The sequence below is a fragment of the Cydia amplana genome, chromosome 9 (genome assembly GCF_948474715.1).
Source record: "Cydia amplana chromosome 9, ilCydAmpl1.1, whole genome shotgun sequence".
In the NCBI taxonomy this organism is placed as follows: Eukaryota; Metazoa; Arthropoda; class Insecta; order Lepidoptera; family Tortricidae; genus Cydia; species Cydia amplana.
Genome location: NC_086077.1, coordinates 15227727 through 15253446, shown reverse-complemented (window position 1 = coordinate 15253446; position 25720 = coordinate 15227727). Strand labels below are relative to the sequence as shown.

Sequence of the window (25720 nt, the reverse complement as noted above, 5' to 3'; positions counted from 1 at the left end):
ATGCTACCTACATACTCATGATTTATTCATTTTTTCCGATTTTATGGATGATAATGGATTAGTCTGGTCAGAACAACGGTTAAGTGTTAACTACTGCTGCTGCCAAGGGCCCCAAGGCCTTCCTGTAAAGCCGAAGGCCATAGTGTATAGTGGTTTTGAGGAAAGATATGGAAAAACATTGCAACAAAGAAGAATTAGGCTTACAGTGTTTAAGTGTTTACATTTTGTTTTGATAAGATGTCCAAATGTTTTGCCAAATAACAAGCTCGCAACCCAGTAACAAAACAAGAACTGAGGCCCTACCTGTCTCTAGGTAGACCTTTGACTTGCCGCTATAACACATGAAAAATCCAATCCAATGACGGCAATGACACTTAGCCTACATTTTGTCACTTTGTGAGTGACACACAAAGCAATAAGTAAAACTATGTCATATTTTGTACCCACTTATAGTTTTTTTTTTTAACTTATAGTTTACTTTTAACTATTGCCTCTTCGTGTTTGTCTTCGCCAAACGCCATGTTTCCGAGGGCAAAAATATTGTCGGGATCTAGAGTTTGCTTAGCGGCGAGTAATAATCTTCTCCCGGGTTCGCTTACTGTATCTTTGTACCATTTTTTTCGAAGTTTACCAACACCATGGTGATGGGATATTGAACCTGGAATAAAAAAAAATTAGATCATAAACTGTAATTTTTTTTTGCAGTATTACTACGTCGTGTATTTCATATTTGCGTTATTGCTCGTTCAAACTTCCGCAAACATCAATACAGCCAACATTCAGTTCTATCAATTTTGTTTTGTTTTTAAAAATAGACCTGGACCAAGGAATTTCGATTATACATATACATAGACATTTTTAGTGTAGAAAACTTTGTCAATTTATACTGGGTCAACCAAATCTTGTTAGTAAATAGGAACAAAAAAAACAATACTCATCCTTTTCTTTTGGGTGCTAGTACTAGTGTAAGACAAAGATAGTATGATTCTCTCTGTCTATGTTCGAAATCAAACAGATCTTTGACACACTATAATTTTACTTTAGCTTACCACCACAGTCGATAATTTCATCTCGAGCGGCCTCTTCGATATCTTCATACATCGCAACGGGGTCCTTGAACGACGACGAGTTGAATCCGAAGTAGAAGTAAATGCAACATCCGGCGTCATATCTGAAAATGAAAAAAATACAAGTCAATTAAAGGGCTAGACTCTGAGCACGCTAACTTTGCACAAACTTTGGTTGTAAAAGTTAGAACAGATCGGCGTATCGGGCGCGGCGCGTCATCTTAAAGTGATCGCACCGCACCGTGACCTTGGAGCATCGCATCCATAAGTGAGAGCGAGAAAGAGTTATCTGTTTCTCGCTCTCACTTATGAGTGCGATGCTCCAAAGTCACGGTGCGGTGCGGTAGTGTGTTAGCCACTTAAACCTTGTCGGAATTGGATATTGGGCTGTAGCCCCTCGCGTCAGTTGATGTCTTTGGGGGTCAAAGGGTTAGCTCCATCTATAGTAGATGAGTATAGTCAGCAGCAGAAGTTGCTGACCCGCTTAGCAACTTCTGCTGCTGACTGTACTAACGTCTGTGTGAGTCGGCAGATGTGGTAGTGCTGGACTCCGCGATACTCGCACTCGGCGCGCACGCGGCGCTTGACGGACGTCTCAAACGACTCCGCGCTACCACGCTGTAGTCCAGACACTGGGAGTAAGTAGATGAGTACTAACGTCTGTGTGAGACGGCACGAGATGTGGTAGTGCTGGACTCCGCGACGCTCGCACTCGGCGCGCACGCGGCGCTTGACGGACGTCTCAAACGACTCGGCTACCACGCTGTAGTCCAGAGACACGGGAGTAAGTAGATGAGTACTAACGTCTGTGTGAGACGGCACGAGATGTGGTAGTGCTGGACCCCGCGACGCTCGCACTCGGCGCGCACGCGGCGCTTGACGGCGGCGCACAGCGCCAGCGTGCGGTCCCAGGGCACAGACGTCTCAAACGACTCCGCTACCACGCTGTAGTCCAGGGCCAGGTCCTGGAAACGAACAGTTCTTGTCTTCAGTCGTACCCAGGGCGTTTTTTGAACTTTGGCGCCCCGGGCCAATACGTTTCGCTGCCCCAGAAGTCAAGGAAGAAAAACAAAATGCAATCCGCTAGCAATCCAATATGCCGCCCCTGAGGGTTGGCGCCCCGGGCTATGGCCCGGATGTCCCTAGGGTAATACGCCCCTGGTCATACCACAGAATCAATAATAGTACCTACAGAAGGTTCACTCTCTAACAAAACGCGTCTATTACGACAGATATGCCAAGCGCGAGCAGGCGTCCCCGTTCCGTAGCGGTGCGCGGCAACTACTATGGCTAGACACCAAAATTGATGTGGGCCATGTACTTGTAAGTAGACGAAATCGCGGAGTGAGCCACGCCTGGTACTCATAGTGTTGTGTTTCCTGCCGGTAAGGTTGCCAGAGCTCAACGAGAGTGCGGGGTGTAAGGCCTCCTACTAACGAGCGCTTTTTCAACGCGCGTTAAAAAAGCGCTTGAATCCGTCCACACGCTAAATTCGATTTAACGACCAACGCTTAAAGTCGAAAATCCAACAACGCTTGATAAAATAATAAAAAAAAAAAATAAAAAAAAAAAATCGTTTATTTCAGACTAAGTATGTCCATAGAGATGTTAGTTGTATTACAAACTTAAAAAAGGCTATGTTAGTTAAAAAACAGCAACAAAAAAAAAAACAAAATTAATTTGAAAAAAAAGGTTCCACTGACAGGAGCAGGTAGTAGATATTTTTATTCACTACCTGGTCCTGCCAATGACAACCTCCACCCAGTACTTGGTTAGCGGACAGTCCAGGCGTTCCGCCAACACCCTCAGCATACTGTTGCTGCTGCCACGCACCCGCCTTAGCATCGAGGCAATTCTTTTCCGCCTTATAGCGAAAAAGTCATCCGCCCGCGCCTCGGCAAACATGGCTGATGCACTGCAGTGCTTCGGCAGCCTCAGCAGCATCCTGAGGATGTTATTGTACTGCACCCTTAAGGTGTTATAGGACCTCTGCGTAAAGCTTACCCACAGGCTGCACGTGTAAAAAGTTTGACAATATGCTTTAAAGAGCGTCAACTTGACTTGATCGTTACAACGTGCAAACCTGCGGGCAAGCATATTCCCCCTCACTGCCATCGCCCTTCTTTCCCTCTCCAGGTCCAGATCGTCATTTAGTTCAGCAGTTAGCATGTGGCCCAAATACTTAAACTGGTTCACTATCTTAAGGGACTCGCCCCCCAGCATGATCTTAGGCGGGGTGTTTGGGTTATATTTTTTTGCCTTAAAAATAAGCACCTCACTTTTATTCGCATTATATTTAAGACCATGCTGTAGAGCGTAGCCCTCGCACACTCTAAGTAATCTCCTAATGGAGTCAACCGACGGTCCCAGCAGGACCATGTCGTCTGCATAACTTATGTTATTGAAACAGATATCACCTATATGACAGCCGACATGCGTCCTGCTGAGCCGTACTATCAGCTCATTCACATATAGGCTAAATAGGACGGGGGATGACAACCCCCCCTGCCGTACACCACATTTCAGCCTGTACACCTCAGAGTCTACCCCAGCCCATCTTACGCGATTGACCTGGCTGCTGTACCAATATTTTAATAAAGCCACGCACTCCCTAGGTAGATCGGTTTTCTGCAGCTTGTCCCACAATATGTCGTACACAACCAGATCAAAAGCTTTGGACAAGTCCAGAAAACACGCATAAATAGGCGTGTTTCTGTCCTTGTAGTACTTGACAGCCTGCTTAACGCACAAAATCGCACTTTCCGTCGACAGACCTGGCCTGAAGCCGAATTGAGCGTCGTGAATTTTAATATGTTTACAAAGCTGCGCGTTAATCAGGCTGTCAAGCACCTTCGCTAGTACAGTGGCCAGAGAAATAGGTCTGTAATTCCCCATGTCCGAAAGATCACCCGTCTTGTTTTTGACCAACGGAATTACCACTGTACTAGTAAGTTGCTGGGGCAGATAGGCGTGCCTCATACACAGCGTGAAGAACATTGCCAGCACCCGCGGCAAGTGTACCCCAGCGTACTTGAGGTGCTCGATGCTGAGCCCGTCATGTCCCGGTGATTTACTCCTTTGCATGCTTTTAATGATTTTATCAACCTCCACCACCACCACACCATTTCAGCTTGGACTTAAAAAGCTTTCTGGCTTCACACATGTCCCGGTAGACTGGACCTATTTTAGGTCTGTTCGCAGACACCCACACTAGAAATTTCTCTCTGGCATCCCTGTGAGCATGAGCCACGTACCTGTTCCATCCGGCCACCTGTCTACAGTGTTTCCCCTGCTTTTTCTTGCTAGACTTTTTCGCTGCCTCCGTCAGGGTATTCACTATATAACTATGCATATTATCTAGTACTACTTTATGATTAGAGTCGCTACATAGCTTATCCGCGCATGACGTTAGCTCAGCAGGAAAGTCCAGCAATTTTAACTTCCTGTGACAGATAGCCTGGTAGAGCTCGACTTGAGCTGCTTCTCTTTCACCCCAAAATACGCCCTCATTCCGTGACGTAGAACTATCGCATACAATTTCAACTTTTTCCAGGTCACACTCTATTATAAGCGGCAGATGATCGGACCAATACACGTCGTATTCAACCCTGACATTTCGCACAGTTTTTCTCGCTGCCTCTGTGACAATGCAGTGATCCAACCATCTGTCACACCCATGGGCTTCACTCGTAAAAGTATACGTCTTAGAGTCAGTGCCCAACAGCTCAAGATCTATACAATGCCACCTTTGTGTTTCACAAAACTGCAATAGTTCATTGCAAAAAAGCTCATTGGGATGCGCATTAAAGTCACCTAAAATGTACACTGCCGCAATACCTGGATTATCCTGACTAATGGCACTAATTTCACTCATGCACTCAGTGAATAACGGTAAATTATCCGGGGCATTTACTGGCATATATACAGTAAAAATTAGCACCTCAGTATTTGCCCTTGCTATCTTAATGGCCGCTAGCCGCGCACTACCGCACTTCACCACCGATACGTCCTTAAACACCGTTTTCCTCCATAGTACAGCAACTCCTCCGTGCGGACGCCCAGTTAGCAAGCCGGCTCCGCAGTCGACCGCAGTAGTTCCTGTGTACGCGAAGTCGTTGTGTACCGTACCGAGCAGTGGCAAATCGTGCCCTAACAGCCATGTTTCTTGCAGCAATAGGACATCAGCTAATTCACATAACTCCCTTATTCCTTCTAACGACCTCTTTAGCGACTTACAGTTAAAACTTATCATCCTGCTTACACTACTACTCATTTCGCTTCTAAAGTTAATGATGATAATAAGCGCCACCGCTGTCGTGTGAATAAATACACATGTATCCATTTGTGTCATTCAAACGCTTTTTTAACGCGCGTTGAAAAAGCTCCCGTGCGTATGGGGACTAAGGGTCGGCAACGCGCATGTAACACCTCTGGAGTTGCACGCGTCCATAGGCTACGGAGACTGCTTACCATCAGGCGGGCCGTATGCTTGTTTGCCACCGATGTAGTATAAAAAAATGGTCACAGCGAACTATCTTGAGGCAGCCTCCAGCGAAGTACCCGGTTGTTCAGTTCCATTTGAATTTAGCGTAAATTAGTAGGTACATTATAGTAAATATATATATTTTTATGGAATAATCTTTATTTTGTTGCGCTCGTTATTTGACAGCGCCGACCACGTTGCGAACGCTAGGCGGCGCTGCCATCTTGCACGGTCCCAATAAGGCAACTGTTTAAATTATAAAATGATTTAGTAAGTACCAATTTGAAACAAATGGTATGACGGGAAGCCGTTTTTTTATGCAATTTTGTTTTGCTGTGAAAAGGGAATCCATATTGAGTTTCTAAGATCTCTCTATACACCTACAGCAATATTCGAAGTTAAGATACGTCAAATATTAGATATGATACAAATACTGACATATCCGACCCATATCGTTTCTATATCTAATATTTGACGTATCTTAAAGTTCGAATATGGCTGCTAGTTAAGAGCCATTTATCTTCTCTCTCTCTTATCATATAGCATCCAAAAGAATGCCTTCTACAATTAAATTTCACTGGCATTAGGTTTCAAATGGTCAATAAAACGACTTGTATAGTTTGTAGCTTTCTAATAGACCCCGAAGGCTAATCCTATTGTCTATTGTTAAGAAAAACCGCTCGTGCCACGTGCCACAACCACCTGCATAAAAAATCGGTACTTCGGTTACTAAGTGCCGGCGAGTCGAACGCTACAGAACCAGTCTAAAATGTGTCATCGAGATGCGTAACAAAGGCGCGTTATCGGAGAGCGCACCTACACTGGTTTTTTGAGCGTTGGACTAGCCCGCGCTCAGGTGCCAAATAGAATAATGAAGACCCTTTTTTGCAGGTAAGTAGCGCGTGCGGTTTTACTGAACAATAGACAATAGGATAAGCCTTCGGGCTCTACTAGAAAGCTACAAAGTATAAACTAGACTCACCCGAATATAAGCGATGACAAATGTGAACGTGTATCCCCTCTCTCCATTGGTGGCACCCGCCGGCACGCCGCCATGTTTAGCCGCGATGGCGTTGATCGTTTTCTCCCGCTCGGTCACCTAAAAAAGAAAAAGTTTTTGGCAAAAGAGCTTTTATCGCTGACTGTACTTTTCTTTCCACAGACAACTAATACTCGTCGAGACAATTCTAAAAACCCCAAACACAATTCGCAGTTGCGTTGTTTTTTTACAGAGTTCCTAATGGCCACCTCCTGTCTCACTCCATCATCAGATCAGCTCCATGGTACCATAATATTGCATTGTCACCCGACTTATACAAATTGTGGGTCAAATTTAACTTGCAAGATTTGACCCGTACCGTACAAAACCCGTACGAACAAAAGCTTGTAAAAATTAAACAATTTCTATATATTTTATGTATGGCTATACATAGGAGGCATATAATAATATAAAAGCTTGTTTTGATTTTTTGTCTCGCGGAGCCCGCACAGAGGCTTTGCGGAGCCCACTAGGCACACATTTTGAGCATGGCTGCTCTAGGATACCTACTCTGCCCTGCTAATAGTAAGTGCAGTACTTGCATGAAAATCATCGTTTAAATAAAGAACTTATTCAAAGAGAACAAGATAAACAATTGCATGACTTTTCAACTGCGATTACTGCATATGTTGTTAGCACGGCAGTACTGTATTGTTGTGTAAAGATAAATTTGAACAGAGATTCGCCAAGTCTGTATTTACCTCCTCGGATTCCCCCTCGAACAGTAGCGTGACGACGCATAGTTTAGCCGGATCGAAGCCCTTGATGCGAGTGATGTAGAAGTGTTTGAGGCCGTCAAGGATCACGCCGCCCCACGACGATTCGAACTTGAGCGCGAGACCGAAACGGAACTGAAAACGGGGAAGGGTTTATTACATTTATGTATTTATCTACTGGCGACCCGCCCCGGCTTCGCACGAGTTAACAAATTAGGCTTAGCACGCACTGCGGTTTTTAAAAAGCGGTTCCGCTACCGCAAAAAATGTAACGTACGGCATTCTTTATAAGCGCACGCACTTGCGATTTAAGAATGCCGTACGTTACATTTTTTGCGGTAGCGGAACCGCTTTTTAAAAACCGCAGTGCGTGCTAAGCCTTATACATAAACCATCGTCTTGAATCGTTCAACCTATTTAAAAAAAAACCGCAATAAAATCCGTAAAATCCGTTGCGTAGTTTTAAAGATCTAAGCATACATATGGACAGACAGCGGGAAGCGACTTTTATTCTATATGAGTTAAACAAGAAAATTTGGGTTTTTTGCCACAATAACGAAGTGAACTATAATCAAGCGTCAGCTAAAGATGAAACCGGCCAAGTGCGAGTCGGACTCGCGCACGGAGGGTTCCGCACCATCAACAAAAAATAGAGCAAAACAAGCAAAAAAACGGTCACCCATCCAAGTACTGACCCCGCCCGACGTTGCTTAACTTCGGTCAAAAATCACGTTTGTTGTATGGGAGCCCCACTTAAATCTTTATTTTATTCTGTTTTTAGTAATTGTTGTTATAGCGGCAACAGAAATACATCATCTGTGAAAATTTCAACTGTCTAGCTATCACGGTTCGTGAGATACAGCCTGGTGACAGACGGACGGACGGACGGACGGACGGACGTACGGACAGCGGAGTCTTAGTAATAGGGTCCCGTTTTTACCCTTTGGATACGGAACCCTAAAAAGGGCAGCATCATTTTACAATATTCAGCCTGGTCCAATGCGAAGTGTAAATGCCAAACTGATTCTCGAACCAACGGTGTCGTGGCGGGTCTATCTTTACTTGTTTCCCAAATAGTTTTAAGTCATAATTTGTTTGTCTGCAATTTCGTTATCATAATTTATTTGGTTCAGAAACGCGTCACTTTTCAGGATTGCCATAAAACAATCCTAACCTAACCTAACCCATCTATAGGATAACCTGACGAAAATCCTGAAAAGTTAACGGTTTCAGTTTGATGACTAATGATAATATGACAAACGATACATTATGACTTTAAACTTTATGGGAAACAACGGGACCCCTGTTGTGGCACCTGCTGGCCGTTATTCATAAGCCGTATGATGGACGATTGGAGTTACTCCTTGGCTATCTTAAGGGGTCACTCTATGCCCAGACCATGGCGAGTAGGGGCTGTACCAATAATACAACATGAGGTCAACACGGTACCTGGTCGTTGTCCATGAGCCGTATGCTGGACGGCTGCAGCCGCTTCTCGGCCACTTCCCGCTCGAAGGCCACGCCGGGAACACGAGCGAGCCGTAGCGGGTCACCGGCGGCAGTGGACGCACTTGTATCGTCACTCGGTATTAGTGTCACACGGTACCTGGTCGTTGTCCATGAGCCGTATGCTGGACGGTTGCAGCCGCTTCTCGGCCACTTCCCGCTCGAAGGCCACGCCGGGAACACGAGCGAGCCGTAGCGGGTCACCGGCGGCAGGGGACGCACTTGTATCGTCACTCGGTATTAGTGTCACACGGTACCTGGTCGTTGTCCATGAGCCGTATGCTGGACGGTTGCAGCCGCTTCTCGGCCACTTCCCGCTCGAAGGCCACGCCGTGCTCCCACGCCGGGAACACGAGCGAGCCGTAGCGGGTCACCGGCGGCAGGGGACGCACTTTTATCGTCACCTGTAATATCAAATGTAATATATCGGCACTTAGAGGACTCATCCGGAGATTAAGTAGGTGTCAAAATCTGCTGTAATACGAGGGGCGGCTGAAAAGTTCGCGGCCTTAGAAAAAAAATGAAAGAGAGTATTAAAGTAAATGTTAATTATTAATCGTTAGTAATGGCGGCAAAGGCGAGGTAAAAAGTAGCAGGTTTTTTTTTGTTTTTTTTTCTAGCTTAGGCCGCGAATATTTCAGCCTCCCCTCGTAGTTACTTAAAAAATGAATCCGAGCATAAATTATTTGCTTCTAAACTGCCTGTGAAGCCGATGGTCCCGGGTTCGAATCCCGGTAAGGGCATTTATAAAATAAATAAATAAATAAAATAAAAATAAAAATGTTATTTATTTGTGTGATGAGCACATATATTTGTTTCTGAGTCATGGTTGTTTTCTATGTATTTAAAAAGTATTAGTATACCTATTACAGTAGGGCCTTGATAATCCGTACATAGGCTAATCCGAACTGCCGAGTGACCCCTTTCTCTGAACTGACGATGAGATCATAGCCCAACTTTCGCAAGAGCCTGACGAATCTGGATGTGACGAGTCTTTTATTGACGATTCTTCGGCACTTAATGTCACAAAAATTCCCTACTCGCAAGCTATATCGGCATCGGCATTGACCACTTGTTTGGACTGGGCTGACGAATGATGCTACGTCTAATCTGTCAATAAATAGTTCGTGATTATTTTGTGCTAAGGTACTTTGTTGATTAATTTCTTTGTTTTTGTTACTTTGGAGTCTCAATAAATATGTTTTTTTAGAATATACCTACCATAATTTTCTTTATAACATAAACATACTATAATCCGAACGCTTCGCCAGTTCCGTACAGGTGGCATTTTTTTAAAGTTCGGATTATCGAGGCCCTACTGTATATATTATATTGTTGTCTGAGTACCCACAACACAAACCTTCTTGAGCTTACCGTGGGGCTTAGTCAATTTGTGTAAAAATGTCCTAAAATATTTATTTATTTATTTAAACTGATAAATGTGTCATATATTAAAGAAAAGGTGACTAAGCCTTCCGGCTTCTGGCCGAGGTTGGATCAGCTTTCGCGGCTAACGCCAGACGCCATAAGGCCCTGGTCTCCTATAAACGCCATCGGCCGCTTACAGCGTCTGCGTCACGATGCTTACTATAGAGATGTACTGTTGTGGTCTGTTTTAGACGTCGACGTCAGCGTCTTTTTTGTTCAAAAACGTTGACGCTGACGCCAGACGCCGCGTACAGCATAAAATAGGAGACCAGGGCCTAACATAACCTCTAGTCTGGGCTATGAAGGACATCGAAAAGTTATCACTGCCCTGCGATATGTAACGTGTCTCGCGCTTCATTAACTTCGAAGTGAAAGTTGTATATCGAGCAGTGTGTACTTAGTCACTTTATTGCTATCGATAAATTCGTTAGCCATGTCACCGGGGGCGTAGCTCAGATGGTAGAGCGCTCGCTTAGCATGTGAGAGGTACGGGGATCGATACCCCGCGCCTCCAACGGTATTTTTTTGTTTTTAAGATTGCCTAGACAGCTTCCGATAGCTAAAGTCTATTTTTTTATTCGGTAGACTAAAATGACATTTCATAGTATGAACATAAAATGTCATTTTATACTATGAAATGTCATTTTAGTCTACCGAATAAAAAAATAGACTTTAGTTCAGCTGCAATAATAGTAAACAGCTGCGGTAAATTAAATCATTTACAAGTCGTATCGCGGACAAACTTTTGAAATGCATGCATCATGAAATAATAACAATTTTTCTTACTCTGTGGAACTATAATATTGTTTTTTTTTTTAATACCACATCGGTGGCAAACAAGCATACGGGCCGCCTGATGGTAAGCAGTCACCGTAGCCTATGGACGCCTGCAACTCCAGAGACTACTGCATTCCTTTGTATGATTGAAATTGGCAAAACATTAATATTTTTATTTGGCAGGAACTGTTGCTATTTTCTCCTGGTACAGAATTAAGTACTTAACAATAAGAAGTAGGTAGTTGAAGCCCATAGTTTATTATGGTAGCGGCATAGAGAAAAAAATACATAGTGCTCACTCCATACATCAGTTCAGACTATTAATTTCAGTGTCTACATCTAGCATTGAGTAGCGGAACTATCAGTACTGCTACTTGACAATAGATGTAGCACCGACCGGAAAGTCTTATCTCAACAGCATAAGACTTTCCGGTCGGTGCTACATCTATTGTCAAGTAGCAGTACTGATAGTTCCGCTACTCGATGCTAGATGCTAATAGTCTTTTTGGTACTAAAACATCAGTGTGGAGTGAGCACTCTATGTATTTTTTTCTCTATGGTAGCGGCAGATACCTCAGTGACGGAATGGCGGAATGTTAGCGATCCCATGGCGTCCCCCATACGGCAATGCGGGTAAAGATGTGAGTTTAGTGGGTAGGCCGTCTCCCACCTTTTCTCGCTAAGAGAAAGGAATGGGAAATGGGAGTCCCACATAACCCCCGACAGGGGGTATGCGTAACAGCATTACCACATCGTTAAAAAAAAAACCGGCCAAGTGCGAGTCGGACTCGCGCACGGAGGGTTCCGCACCATCAACAAAAAAAGAGCAAAACAAGCAAAAAAACGGTCACCCATCCAAGTACTGACCCCGCCCGACGTTGCTTAACTTCGGTCAAAAATCACGTTTGTTGTATGGGAGCCCCACTTAAATTTTTATTTTATTCTGTTTTTAGTATTTGTTGTTATAGCGGCAACAGAAATGCATCATCTGTGAAAATTCCAACTGTCTAGCTATCACGGTTCGTGAGGTACAGCCTGGTGACAGACGGACGGACGGACGGACGGACGGACAGCGGAGTCTTAGTAATAGGGTCCCGTTTTTACCCTTTGGGTACGGAACCCTAAAAAAGGTACCTCAGTGACGACCCCGAAGCACCCCTCCGAGCCCATGATGACGTGCTCCCACTCCGGCCCGCACGAGATGCGCGGCACGCGACAACTCTTTTCTAGCACGCCTGTTGGTGTCACCGTCTGGAAAATAACATTTTCACCTCAGCAGCTCGAACAAGGGTACTTTGCTACTTAAAAACAGTGAGCAAAATGCGATTTTGCTCACTCGGTGAGCAAAATGCGATTTTGCTCACTGTTTTTAAGTAGCAAAGTACCCTTGTTCGAGATGCTGAGGTGAAAATTTAATTGTTGGTATATCTTAAGAAAACATGAGTGAATAGAGGTAAGTGATGAAGAAGGAATACATTTTTCGGGTTCTCTAATATGTTCTCACTGCTGAGGTGAAAAGTTTTGTGAACTACACGAGATCAAAGTTATTTACATCTCGTGCGCTTTTGAGTCCCTTACTACGCTCAAGATTCTAAATTAGATTCACTCGCTACGCTCGTGAATCTATTATAGAATCTTTCGCTTGCACGGGACTCAAAATAAGCACTCGAAGAAATATCAAACTTTGATCTCTTGTTGTACAAATAACTATAGAATCATTAGTGTCATGTCAGTTCGGCAGAGGTATTCATTTTTGCATAAAGGTATCTGATGGCTAAGGCCCAATTTAATTTTCGACCACGTAGTCGTCACCTATTAGCTGTGCCTAAAACACGCACTACGTACCATGGCAAATCACCACTTGTCCGCGCCCTACAATATATTAACGCGCTCCTCGCATCAGCACCGGAATGTGATGTATTTGCAAGTAGTTGGATGGATCTGTGTAAAGAATGTATGAAGTTCTGTGAGGCGATGGATAAGCGTGAATCTTCTGTCTTTTATTAGTTTTCTTTCTGACATTTTGTTCTGTTTTTCCTTTCTAGACTGTATCATGTACCTTGTTTGTATAAATACTGTCTATTATAAATTTCACAGCGTGCATTAGTCCGCTGTAAAGCTGTGTAAATTTTATGAATTAATAAAATAATAAATAAAATAAATAAATCTCTCGGGATTGTCCGGCATTGAGGGTTGATTATACATTACACCGGCGGATTTACCGTATATACACACATTGGTGTTGCTGAAAGGCATACCAAGTATCAACGCTTCTAGGTGCGATGGGGGCTATTGAGTCGAGAACTGTCGGAAGTACTCAGCCACTTAGGGTATTTGACTACTAGTCAAATCAGTTTCTTTTTTCGAACTGTCAAAACGATTTTGCTACTATGGAATTTATATGAAACACTATATAGCATGTGACGTCACAATCAAATTACCTACTCTTTATAGTTTTATACGGGTTTTAAAATATAAATTGTGTCTAAAAATAACTGCTGTCTACGTTTCTCTATTAATCTTCTGGTGCTTTATTTCTTGCATGGTATAAAATAATTTATTTTAAATACAGTCAAATACCCTATTGGCCTCAACTTAATCCCTAGTTAGCCCTATGCAGTTCTGTTTAATACTGGAATCCAGATTAACGTGGAAAGCTAGCAAGTCTTGTTTGTGTCCTACCTTGGTCTGAAGAATAAGGTCCTCGATGTTGCCGTAGGTGTTCTTCTTCATCCCGCTGGCCCTAGTGGCCACCCATCCTCCTAAAGTCGAAAACTCGTAGGAATCTGGCTCGTGGCCTACGGTGAGACCGCGGGCGCGCATCTCACGCTCCAGGTCTTGCCCAACTATACCCGTCTGTAACAAGAACTAATATCCTTAACAGGTGTTTTACTTATGACAGATTATAGAGGCAGGGATTTTAAGGCATAAGAGTTGCAAGTGGATTGTCAAACTGCGCTTGACACCGCAAAATAGACATAGACATAGACATCCTTTATTGGTAATGATAAATTACAGGTCACAACTTACATATTATTCAATTATTATACATACGACATTATTTACACATTATTTACACACAACTTATTTGTTCATTACGGTCACATAACAATTTATAAAAATAATAGCTTGCAATTATTTATAACTCATTATTTAATTGTTATAATTTAATAACTATTCAAACAAATATAAAATATAATTTAATAATTATTCATACACACTATTGAATGTTATTTCTTTATGTTCAATAAATTCTTTATAACTGTAGAAACATTTTTCAATAAGCCATTTTTTTAATTTATATTTATACTTGGATCGCTTACAGCCTCTGTTATGGATTTTGGCAACTTATTATAGACTACAGGTGCTGTAATATGGATAGACTTTGCTGTCTTTTTGAGTGTGTGAGGGATGGTCTTTAATATACGGGGTTGTACAGCTTGCAGCAGTCATATACTTCAGCTACGAGCATAGAAGCTAGGATCCTGTAGAAGTAGTATACGCGTGCCGAGGGACAAAGCATACGCAATGCGACACTATGATTGATCAAATTTATATGTTGCCCACCATAATCCATTATAATTTACGGTGACAAATAAAAAACATGTGAGACTGTGACAAGGACAAACAATATTAGCGCTTTCGCTGCTACTCCTACTGAAAGATACATAAGACTATCCCGTTCGGTAATTTGCCCCCACCCCTCATGACCAGTAAAATACTAGATTCATGGCTACGAGTGTCAAACTTACGGCCACGAATACAAAGGAACACTATATCCACCAATATATCACCAGACGAACATTATCACGGAGTGGTGGCGAGTGAACTGACCTGCACGCGCGCCAGGAGTTGGTCGCGGTCGATCCACAGGATGGAGTTCATCCCGCTCGTGTCGAGGGCCACGATGGGACGCGGCTCACGGGCCGGACACGTGATGGAGCCAGATACTGAAGTACCTCCGCCGAACGGGATTATCACGAACTGGTGGTTAGTTGCGAGTGAGACTATCTTTACGACCTGTAAAATAAATGTGATTTTGTGAAAAATGGTGAAACAAATGTCCGTGATTCTGGACCAAGTCAAAACTAAGTCGAGGTCGGTTCCAAGCATTATAAATAAAAATCTTTTTATTTATGTTATTTTCGTGTTTGATTCATAAGCACGAGAAGTTAAAGATGGAGCTAGCGAGCTCAAGGAGACTAGCAGATGGTGAGTTAGGTACTGTTTAATACCTCTCAAAGATACGCTCGATCGTTTCATAAAATGGGATAATGACGATTTATTCTGGGTGTACGTAAGTACTAGGTATACTAAGTACGTAATGCCTGTGTGTGTAGGTAAATACCACTTACATCCTCATGGCACTCCGGCCATATAACAGCGTCCGGTATCCTCGGGAAGCTGTTGCTCCTGAGCTGCGCCATGTCACTAAGTGTCTGCCCATGCGCCCTAATCAGCCGGTCCATCCCGTCCACGCTGACCAGCGCTATCGTCTCCAACTCCTCGCGAACGTTGCTGGGCAGCCTGCTGTCAGGGTACGAGGTGGGAAGTGGCGTGGTTTTGGGTTGCTTGCTGAGGTCGATGTTGAGGTTCTGAATCACCCATGGGGCGAAGTGCGGGAGGGATTTCCCGCCTATTAAGTATCTGGAAGGGGGAAATGTTGGTTATGTTTTCTTGAGTCGTATTTAATAGCCTAGCCCTTATTAGTTGTTGGCGGTCGTAGTGGGTGGAGAGGACTCTTTATGTCTTCAAGATACCTGATCAGATGAAAATATATAATGTATAGTAGAGTTACTGGTCAGTAAAGGGGTTTTAAACTCAATTAATTGTGCATAGTTCATAAAAACATATTTCTTAGTAGGTATGCGATAATTTTTGATGTCGAACGAGGTGCTAATTCTAGGTATTTCGCAGCTCATTATTACGTTAAACCTGCGTACATACCTATACCAGAATGTCACCTCAGAGCAAACGGCGCTGTTGACTATGGAGTATGCAATGCAACCAAACAATAGTAAAGGTTGTGTTGTGGGCTCATTTAATTCTAGCAAACAAGCAAACAGCGTGCGCGTGCGGCTCCGAGAACTAATGTCCTAGATCGCATAAGTACATAGACGTATAATATCTGTGGAAGAGTACCTAAGGTCAGGTGGGGTATGTGAATCATAGATTATTTTGCTCGGGACAACAGACACCGTATGAGGAAAGTCCATCTGTGTAAATATTTTCAAGTTCATTTTATTTATTTTTAGTATTATCATTCAATTTAGTGTTTAATAATATCTTGTGTCTCTGTTTATTTTCCCTTCAAGTGTTTCTCTTGCTCCATAGTTTCTCTTATTCCACCTAACCTTACAACCGTACGCACAAAATCTGCCAAACCACCACCAAGAACCATCGAGTCCGGCTTTTTCTCAGGGGCGTATTTACCCTAGGGCCAACCGGGCCATGGCCCGGGGCGCCAACCCTCAGGCATATGCCGCCCCTAGCGGATTGCATTTTGTTTTTCTTCCTTGACTTCTGGGGCGGTGAAACGTATTGGCCCGGGGCGCCAAATTCCAAAACACTGCTTTTTCTTAGATTAGCTACTTACACTTTTTCCACAGTCTTTTTTAATTGTACTTAATCTATAGAAGATGGTACCTATAACATAAAACCTGACTCACAAAATGACAATTAGATTTTCCTAATTTGTCCTACTAACATTTTATTTCAGTCCAAAATTTGTACAAAAGCACAGAATAAAAAATAGACAAAAGCAAGATGGGCGTTTTCTAAAATAAATATTGAAAACCTGATTCTTTCAAATCTGGACGTTCTTGGGCTCATTCTACTCAGAATCGACAGCATTCTCCATCCCGCCATTAAAAAAAGATGTCCCAAAATGTCCATTCCATTACGTCACGTTTTAGTATGAAAAATTTTTTCACTTGTATGTGCGTGACGTAGTGGAACGTACGATTTTCATACAAATTTTTGGGACATTTTATTTTATCATCAGAATTGAATATGCTAGTGATTCCGTCCGAGTTGAAAGAACCCAAAAACACCAGGATCTGCGAGAATCAGGTTTTCGATATTTATTTTAGAAAACGCCCAGATACTTACCGTAAATTTATTGGCTTTTTTATGATATAGGAGGCAAACGAGCAGGCGGATCACCTGATGGCAAGCGATTACCGCCGCCCATGGACACCCGCAACACCAGGGTTGTTAGTGCGTTGCCGGCCTTTAAGATGGGAGTACGCTCTTTTCTTGAAGGTTTGAAGGTTGTATCGGTCCGGAAATACCGCAGGCGACAGTTCATTCCATAGTTTAGCTGTGCGAGGCAGGAAGTTTCTGGAGAAACGCACAGTTGAGGACAAGTGGTGAAGATGATATTATAGTGTTGTCGCGTAGAGCGATGGCGAAAGGCTATGATGGCTAATTATAATAATAATAATATAATAATTGAATTGTTATTTTTAAAAACCATCTAGGTACTGTATTAGTGTACCCAGTGTTACCATGTTACCATGCCCAAATATGTCAATGCTTTTTTATATATATTGGTGAGCAAATCCCTGTAATATTAGTGTCTTGTACTCGTAACACTAACTGAAGGTCTTTTTTAGAAACGCCATTAGCAAACTATCACTAAATATCTAAATACGCAGGAGGCAGCCAAATATTAGCCTAGGCTTAATATTTATTTAAAGTGTTGTAATGTAACGTAATGCTTTACCACGTCTCTTTAGTACCTACATCCAGGTGGTATGACTAAGAAAACTTGATACTTTAGGGTACATTTTATAGTAATATTTACAGTACATATGGTGCTACTTTACCGCCCTAGTGCGATAATTAGCACATTACGTACCTGTGTCGATAATTTAAGGGGCCATATGTACTTACTGTAGGTACCTGAAACGTTTTTCGATACATGTGCGAATAGGTAATTCGCAACTCGTGTCGATTTACTTAAAACACTCCCTTCGGTTGTGTTTTAATTTATCACCACTCGTTGCGAATTTCCTATTTTTCGCAATTCTATCGTAATGTACTATATACAATCTAATTATTAAGTTAAAAATTATACTTAGGTATACCATCGCAGCGGGCAAAGTACGGTCGCATTTTTATCGCTTGTCACCATGCCTGTCACGTTCTAACAAGTATTTAAGTGCGAAAGTGACGGGCATAGTGTACAGGCGTTATAATGGAACCATGCTGCGCCCACAGTTCACGTACTGGCCGGCAGCTAGCATTATGGGCATGATCGCGGCTTACTTAGGCGCAAGTCAACATTGAAAATAGTATTGAACTAGAGCAAACATCAACTCAAACCATGCGCAAAACAACCTCTAAATTGAGCGTAGTAAACTTGCTGGAATTTTTGTTTTCATCAAGTTTTACGAGACGCGACGCGACGCGGCGCGACGCAATTGGCTCAAAGTTTTTGGCGAACAAATACAAAAGCAGAAAAGTAAATACTAGATTTTTCTGACAATTCCGCCGTTGTTATTAATCAATTATAGTGTGTGCTATACGTTACCCACACATATACATACAGTGTTAGAGTAGGTATATAAAGCTACAAATGTATAATTTGACGCGCATGTATTATACCAATATCATAGCAAGCAGTTGTTTGTCTTAATCCCAACCTCACATGGCGATCCTGGCAGGGTCGACATGTGGCGTGGGACTATCTCTGGTGGTGGTGGAGTATAGGTTTAGGTGGACGACGCACCAAGGTGCAAGACGTCGGATACATCATTACCAAACTTAAATGGAGCTGGGCGGGACATGTTGCCAGGCAGAGTGATGGCAGGTGGGCCAAAATGTTAACGGAGTGGTGGCCGCTTACAGACGAAAGGAGTGCCTGGCGTCCGTTGGGTCGTTGGGTAGACGATATTCGGAAGATTGCGGGTCACTTCTGGATGAGATTGGCTCAGGACCGGGATAAGTGGCGTACTCGAAGAGAAGCCTGTGCTCAGCAGTGGGCGATAAAAGGCTGATATGATGATGATGATGATAGGTTTATTCTGATATATGATACTTATGCTAGGGTATATATACCTAGGGTACATGTGAGTGATGTGCGTGTCATATATGGTGCACACTATTACACAACATAATATGGAGTTTTATAGTTAATACCTAGGTACTTATAATACAATCTTAGATTGTTTAGCCTTACTGCAATGATGTTAAGTACGCACTACATTACTGAGAAATCCTTTAACTTATTTCAAGTGCAACTCTATAATAAACTTATGAGTCATAATGTAATATTGGATATAATAAGGTTCGCCAATAGCAATAAATGACGCTGCACTTGCAGTTTGAACAAGTATGGAGTTCCACTCCACACATGACATAATAAGTAGTGTTCAGTAAGTCAATATAAATAATAGGATATTGTTCATAACAAATAACGCAGGTCGACCGTCGTAAAACAAATGCAAAACCTTGTACTTGTACTGCCCTACACTTATTTGTTTATTTATTTTATTTATATATCACTTACAGACGTGTGTCCAACGCGTGATAAATCATCGTAACATTCTTGACAAATGATTTCAGCACTGGAAAATTGGCCATACACTTTTGCAGCTGGTTTTCTAATACTTAATTATTTTAATAATAATTTGAGCCTATATACGTCCCACTGTTGGGCACACGCCTCCTCTCATGGGCGAGAGGGCTTGGGTTATAGTCCCCACGCTAGCCCAATGCGGATTGGGGACTTCACAGCATACACCTGTAAATTTATTCGCAGATATATGCAGGTTTCCTCACGATGTTTTCCTTCACTGAAAAGCTAGTGGTAAATATCAAATGATATTTCGTACTAAGTTCCGAAAAACTCATTGGTACTCGTATGAGTCAGGATTTGAACCCGCGACCTCCGGATTGAAAGTCGGACATCATATCCACTCGGCCACCACCGCTACCGCTACTAATACTTAAGTCTCATAATTTTATTTTTATTAGGGATGTGATATTCTTTTACAGTAATTTTATATGACATTCAAGATAACCCGCTCGATCTATTTTGGTATTTTTTTCCAAAGGTATTAAATTTATCACTTAGCCTTGGAATGAAATTAATAGCAAATTCTTTTCAAAGCGTGTTCAACTTGTTCAAGGCACTAGAAATAATAAATTATAGTCGTGGATGGGAACGTAGCATCTGATTTGTTGACGTCATGATTCTGAATGTCATTCAGTAGGACAATTTATTTAACGAAATTTCTATGAAACGGTGGTTTTCCACAATATACGAGGCGATGTGAAGAGGCGGGAAATTCTACCTAAGTATTACTTTTTATCAAGTCTTTTTGTCCTTGTGAGTTTGTGTCAAAACACGCCAAGACTATTGCAATTTTGATTTGCCAAAACATATAATTAATCAGATTTGAATGTTCAAATCTGATTAATTTTATGTTTTGTTTTATATGTATTACATAATGGGAGATCTTTTTATAGGTCTTTGGGCGGCTAGAGATAAAAAAATACTTCTGCCAAAATGTTGAGTACTTTATCACTTAAACTCGCCGCTCCATTCAGTAGAGTTCACGACCCTCTCACATGGCGCCTGGCCATCGCTCATAAGAGGCATAACTCACGCGATAACAATTCGCATTACGCGACACGTCGCCAAACCGACGGAAATGGCAATTTAGCTCGGCTCACGGACTGGTGGCGTCACGTCACCGGCTGGATCTGGTCTGGATGAGCGTGTAGGCATTCTAGCCACTTGGACTGAAGTAGATGTGGTCTTAATAATAATAAATAATACTTTTTTGAAGAACCGCAGACGGTAGCCGGCGAAGCCGAGAATCGGCTGCAGTCGCTCATGACATGAGCATTCCTGCGCAAATGTGGATGAATAGAGTCCCCAAGGCTCCTGTGCAGGACATCATTCATTCATTACTGTCCACTTAGCAAATATACTACGAAACCCCTGCAGACTCGACAGTGACGTACCTATAGTATTTAACTCTTAACAAAAAAAAAATCCCAGTAGTTCACTGGGTAACAACTTGGTGGTAACTAGTGGGAATAACCCGATTTTATCAATTCGGCCTTATGTTTACAAATAAAGCCGTATCCAGATCAGCTGGGCAAATCGACCGATTTGATCAGGAAAATAATTGGCGCCAATCTCATCTAGCGTCCACACGTCCAATTTAATCACCAATTTGCATTCCATACATACTAACTTCGAAAATGGGCATTTTTGTGTCCGCACCTGCTGATTTGATCGGGGAATCAAATTGGCGTTTGCGTCCGCACCCGGGCCGCACGGCATGATTCGATCGGACAATTTCATCAGATTGGGGCGAAAAATTGTCTCGTCTGGACTCCACTTAATTATTATTAAAATAGGTGTTAAACTATTACACCCATGGACAAATTTATAGGAACGCAAAAAAAGTTTAGGTTTGAAATTACTTTAGGTGCACACAGTAATTAAACTTGCGTTTCTCTGAATTTCTCCATGAGTAGGTATATTTTACTAAGTAGAGTCTGTGCGGAAAGAGAAGAGTCGTGGAATGTATGGGGCCAAATACATTCCACGACTCCATTCATTATCAAACATGTAAACTTTGTAAACGTGGTGGATGTGTTGGATGGAAATTTGAATCAAATAATAAATGAGGGTAAAATCGCTAAAACGCTGGAGTTTATCCATGAAATTTGAAACACAAGTTCTTCAAACGTTGTAGAGCTCCAATAAACAAGGATTTTAAGAACTGATATACAGGGTGAGAAAGTAAAAGGAACTGACCTGTCGCCTGTGAATCGCGCCGCCTGGTCGATCAGCTCGAACTTGGAGTCCTTGTAGCCCCAGCCCCACCATTTCAGCAGCTCTTGTCTGGAACATGTCGAATTGTGATAAGTAGGTGCTTAATTTATTTGGCGAACAAATTAGGAAAAAAGCGGCCAAGTGCGAGTCTAAATAAGTTTAGATTTTTTTTTCCATGTATCTGTTTTGTTTTTATTTTAATATTATTATTATAGTTTTTTTATGTAATTCGACATTAAGAGACCTTATACATCTCTAAGTAATTGTATTACGTTAGTTTGATTTGGTAGTTGTAGTTGTATTTAATAATTGTTGATGTATAATTATTATTATTTTGCTTGTATGTAAATTCAATGTTGACGTGTAAAAGTGCCCTTGTGGCCTATTTGCTGAATAAATGTTGAAGTTGAAGTTGAAGTCGGACTCGCCCATGAAGGGTTCCGTATTTAGGCGATTTTAGACGTATAAAAAAAAACTACTTACTAGATCTCGTTCAAACCAATTTTCGGTGGAAGTTTACATGGTAATGTACATCATATATTTTTTTTAGTTTTATCATTCTCTTATTTTAGAAGTTACAGGGGGGGGGACACACATTTTACCACTTTGGAAGTGTCTCTCGCGCAAACTATTCAGTTTAGAAAAAAATGATATTAGAAACCTCAATATCATTTTTGAAGACCTATCCATAGATACCCCACACGTATAAGTTTGATGAAAAAAAAAAAATTGAGTTTCTGTTCGAAGTATGGGGAACCCCAAAAATTTATTGTTTTTTTTTCTATTTTTGTGTGAAAATCTTAATGCGGTTCACAGAATACATCTACTTACCAAGTTTCAACAGTATAGTTCTTATAGTTTCGGAGAAAAGTGGCTGTGACATACGGACGGACAGACAGACGGACAGACAGACAGACAGACAGACAGACATGACGAATCTATAAGGGTTCCGTTTTTTGCCATTTGGCTACGGAACCCTAAAAAACGGACCCTCATCGTTTTTATATGGACTCGTCAAAAATCTTATTTATATTCAGAGGCGATTTTTTGAAAATAGGGTAGATACCAGATCCCGTGCTATTTTCTGGTTTTTCTAATGCCCTGACCTTGGTTAGTCTAAGAGATCATACAGATCATGATCAAAAATGGAACTAGCAAAAAATAACACAAAATTGACGATTCCGTCGCTGACTGTGATTTTTCCAGTCTGTAAATGCTATTCGTCGTTACTTACTAAGTTAGGACAAGTCACTCCTAATACCATTTTTGCGTAACAGCACGGCATCAGGTACTTATTAGCTGCTTAGGTATAGTGCCCCATTTAAAAAATCCACCCTGTATACCTACTTATCTTCATCTTCATTTTACATGTCATGCTGACGATATTTTAGGTAGGTAGGTATATAATTCGTTTCGCTGAAGAATGTTTTGAAAGGATTATGACATAAGTACTTACATATTATATTGTGATATTAGGTAGGTATGACATTTGTGTCGATTGTGATATGATATATTGTGATTGTATGATGGGTTTCGAGCATTGAACAATTGAAACATTCATTACCTATACGTAATAAATGAAAAGTTGAAAACAAATGAAATCTCATACCGTCCAACAACTTTTTAGAAATTATTTAAGTACTCAATTATGGGGCCCAATACATTACACGACTCTTCTCTTTCGACTCTATCTATAGGTAGGTACCTAACCCATAACGACTATAACTTTTAAAGTTTTTAAATTTGGTCATTTATGAAATTCTTAACTTTAAAGCAGTTTTATAACGAATGTAGGTAAGTATTTCGTTTTGAATGATTAAAAAAAAAGAATTTAACTGAAAACGTGTAGCAGTTTGTCTGAATTTTTCGGAAGTGTGTAAGTAGGCAACAATATCGGTCAGTAACACGCCTATCTTGTGATAATAAAGATAAGATAATAAATGCACCTTATTTATAGGTACTAAGAAGTTATTACTCATGATATTATCAAGTCACATATTAATGTGGGTTTGTACACGAATATTAATCATTGTAAGTTGGAAGTAATAATAAAATAATTTCTATTTGCGAAATGCTGGATGTAGTTAGACCAAATTTTGACTAGAGTGTACGGAAAGAGAAGAGTCGGGGAATTAAGGGCACCCATACATTATACGGGTCTTCTCTTTCCGTACACTCTAGTCATCGCTAGACGGTTAGTTTTTACTAAATTATTATATCAACTCATTTAGGTAATCAGTTTTTAGAAACTAGCAAAAGTTTGGAATAATTTGACGGTAAATTCCAAATAGGTATATGTAATTCCGAAGTTGGTAAATAAGTAAGTACTTAAAAACTTTTCAGATCTGCCTTAATTAACCAAGTAAAAACTTTTCGTCGCGGCTAAATATGTAAATATTGATTTGATACTAATATTTACTATTACCACACGAATAGTTTTTTAAGTAGGTTACTTGACTCTTTTGTATGGACCGGGCCCCGGAAGCTCACTTGTACAAAACCGCGCTAAACCGAAAACAACGAGCTATAACCGTGCACTCATGTTTAGGTACTCCAGAAAACTATGGAGAATATTTTAGAACGCACGGTTAATTATACCCAGAAATGTAGGGCAGAGATGCCGGTTTGTAAAACATGTAACATCTATGTTTCAGTTTACACGCAAAATGTGTCAAATACATATATATTACATAAATTACATGATTAACAGCTTGTTCTAACTATTGCTTGCAGTCTGTGGGCTTATACAGGACCTTGAAAAAACTGTATTGTATTTTGTAATTAACTTACCTTCGTCTAGGAATAACACTTTTCACTTTTATAATTGTATCATTCCCACTGTTCGTATTTACATCCCTTTTCTTTTTAACACTAGACATTTTATTTTTATCACTGTCGTCTGTCCTGTTATTGCTGTTTTCATTTGCGTTAACTATCGAGCTGCTTACAGATGCAGCTGACATTTTTAGTTCCGACGATTATAGATTTGTGTCCGCTACCATTTGGTACGAAATTTATAAATCGCGCAGCCTGCCGCGCATGTGGTGACAAATGCTCGGTCGGTAAAGCAGACGAAGGGGGTGATACTACTTTAGCGCCATCTAGGCACCGGTTGTAATAATATTGTAATCTTGATTATAGCGCCATCTGGTAGCGATATGATGAGATTCTTACATTAGGGACATTAGGTATTGTCATGCATTTATATTTGAACTGTTAAACTAGATGGCGGCACTTTTGTTTTTAGGTATTTGGTCATTTCTTTATCTGAAAGATTTAGTTGCATTTTGATTTTGTTTTTGAAGTGAAAACTTCTTTAGCGGCGCTGTGCACTTTTTGAGGTGGGGAAAAAATGTTAAACTCGAGACAGCGTAAGACGATCACGTGACCGTAAGATTTAGATGGCCACTCATTTAGATGGCATTATTATTATTGATTTAAATGCCATCTAGTGAATTTCGCTCTAACTAGTATTAATATAACTCGAGTACTAACAGTGATGTGCTTAGGGGTTTCAAGTAATTAACTCTAACGCTAGATGGCGTTAACCTTAATTATTCATAGTGTATTTTGCACTAGTCATTGAGTTTTCACTTCTGCCGGCACTCCCTGAGTGCAACCCGTTGTTTTTTTATATTATACAGGGTGCTTCCTGCAACAGGAGCAATAAATTAAACTAAAGGCTGTACTCCTCAAACTGACCAACATTTGTTCAGCAACTTTTGAAAATAACTCATGTTTTGATCACGTTAATTTCGTATGTACCCCGAATACAATACAATACAAACAAGCCTTATTTAAGTTATTGAGCTTACTGTGGGACGAGTTTGATTTGTGTAAGATTTTACCTTTTATTTTTATTTTTGATGTAGTAATTCTAATTATGTAGGGTGTGTGTAGACG

The 25720-nt window shown here is 41.3% G+C and overlaps 1 protein-coding gene and 1 non-coding gene across 2 annotated transcripts; one reads left to right on the top strand and one right to left on the bottom strand.

Moving 5' to 3' along the window:
• Positions 1-467: 467 nt before the first annotated feature.
• Positions 468-24882, bottom strand: LOC134651216 (alkyldihydroxyacetonephosphate synthase). Its single transcript, XM_063506286.1, has 12 exons — positions 24608-24882; positions 21800-21886; positions 15372-15663; positions 14851-15036; positions 13699-13872; positions 12151-12267; positions 9069-9215; positions 7291-7440; positions 6533-6649; positions 1872-2032; positions 1050-1171; positions 468-658 (listed from the first exon to the last, which is right to left on the bottom strand). Exons 1-12 carry the CDS (start codon positions 24778-24780, stop codon positions 468-470), a joined length of 1917 nt encoding a protein of 638 aa, XP_063362356.1. The 5' UTR covers positions 24781-24882.
• Trnaa-agc (transfer RNA alanine (anticodon AGC)) lies at positions 10681-10753 on the top strand. The gene has a single exon. It is a non-coding gene; the product is annotated as a tRNA-Ala (tRNA).
• Positions 24883-25720: the final 838 nt, after the last annotated feature.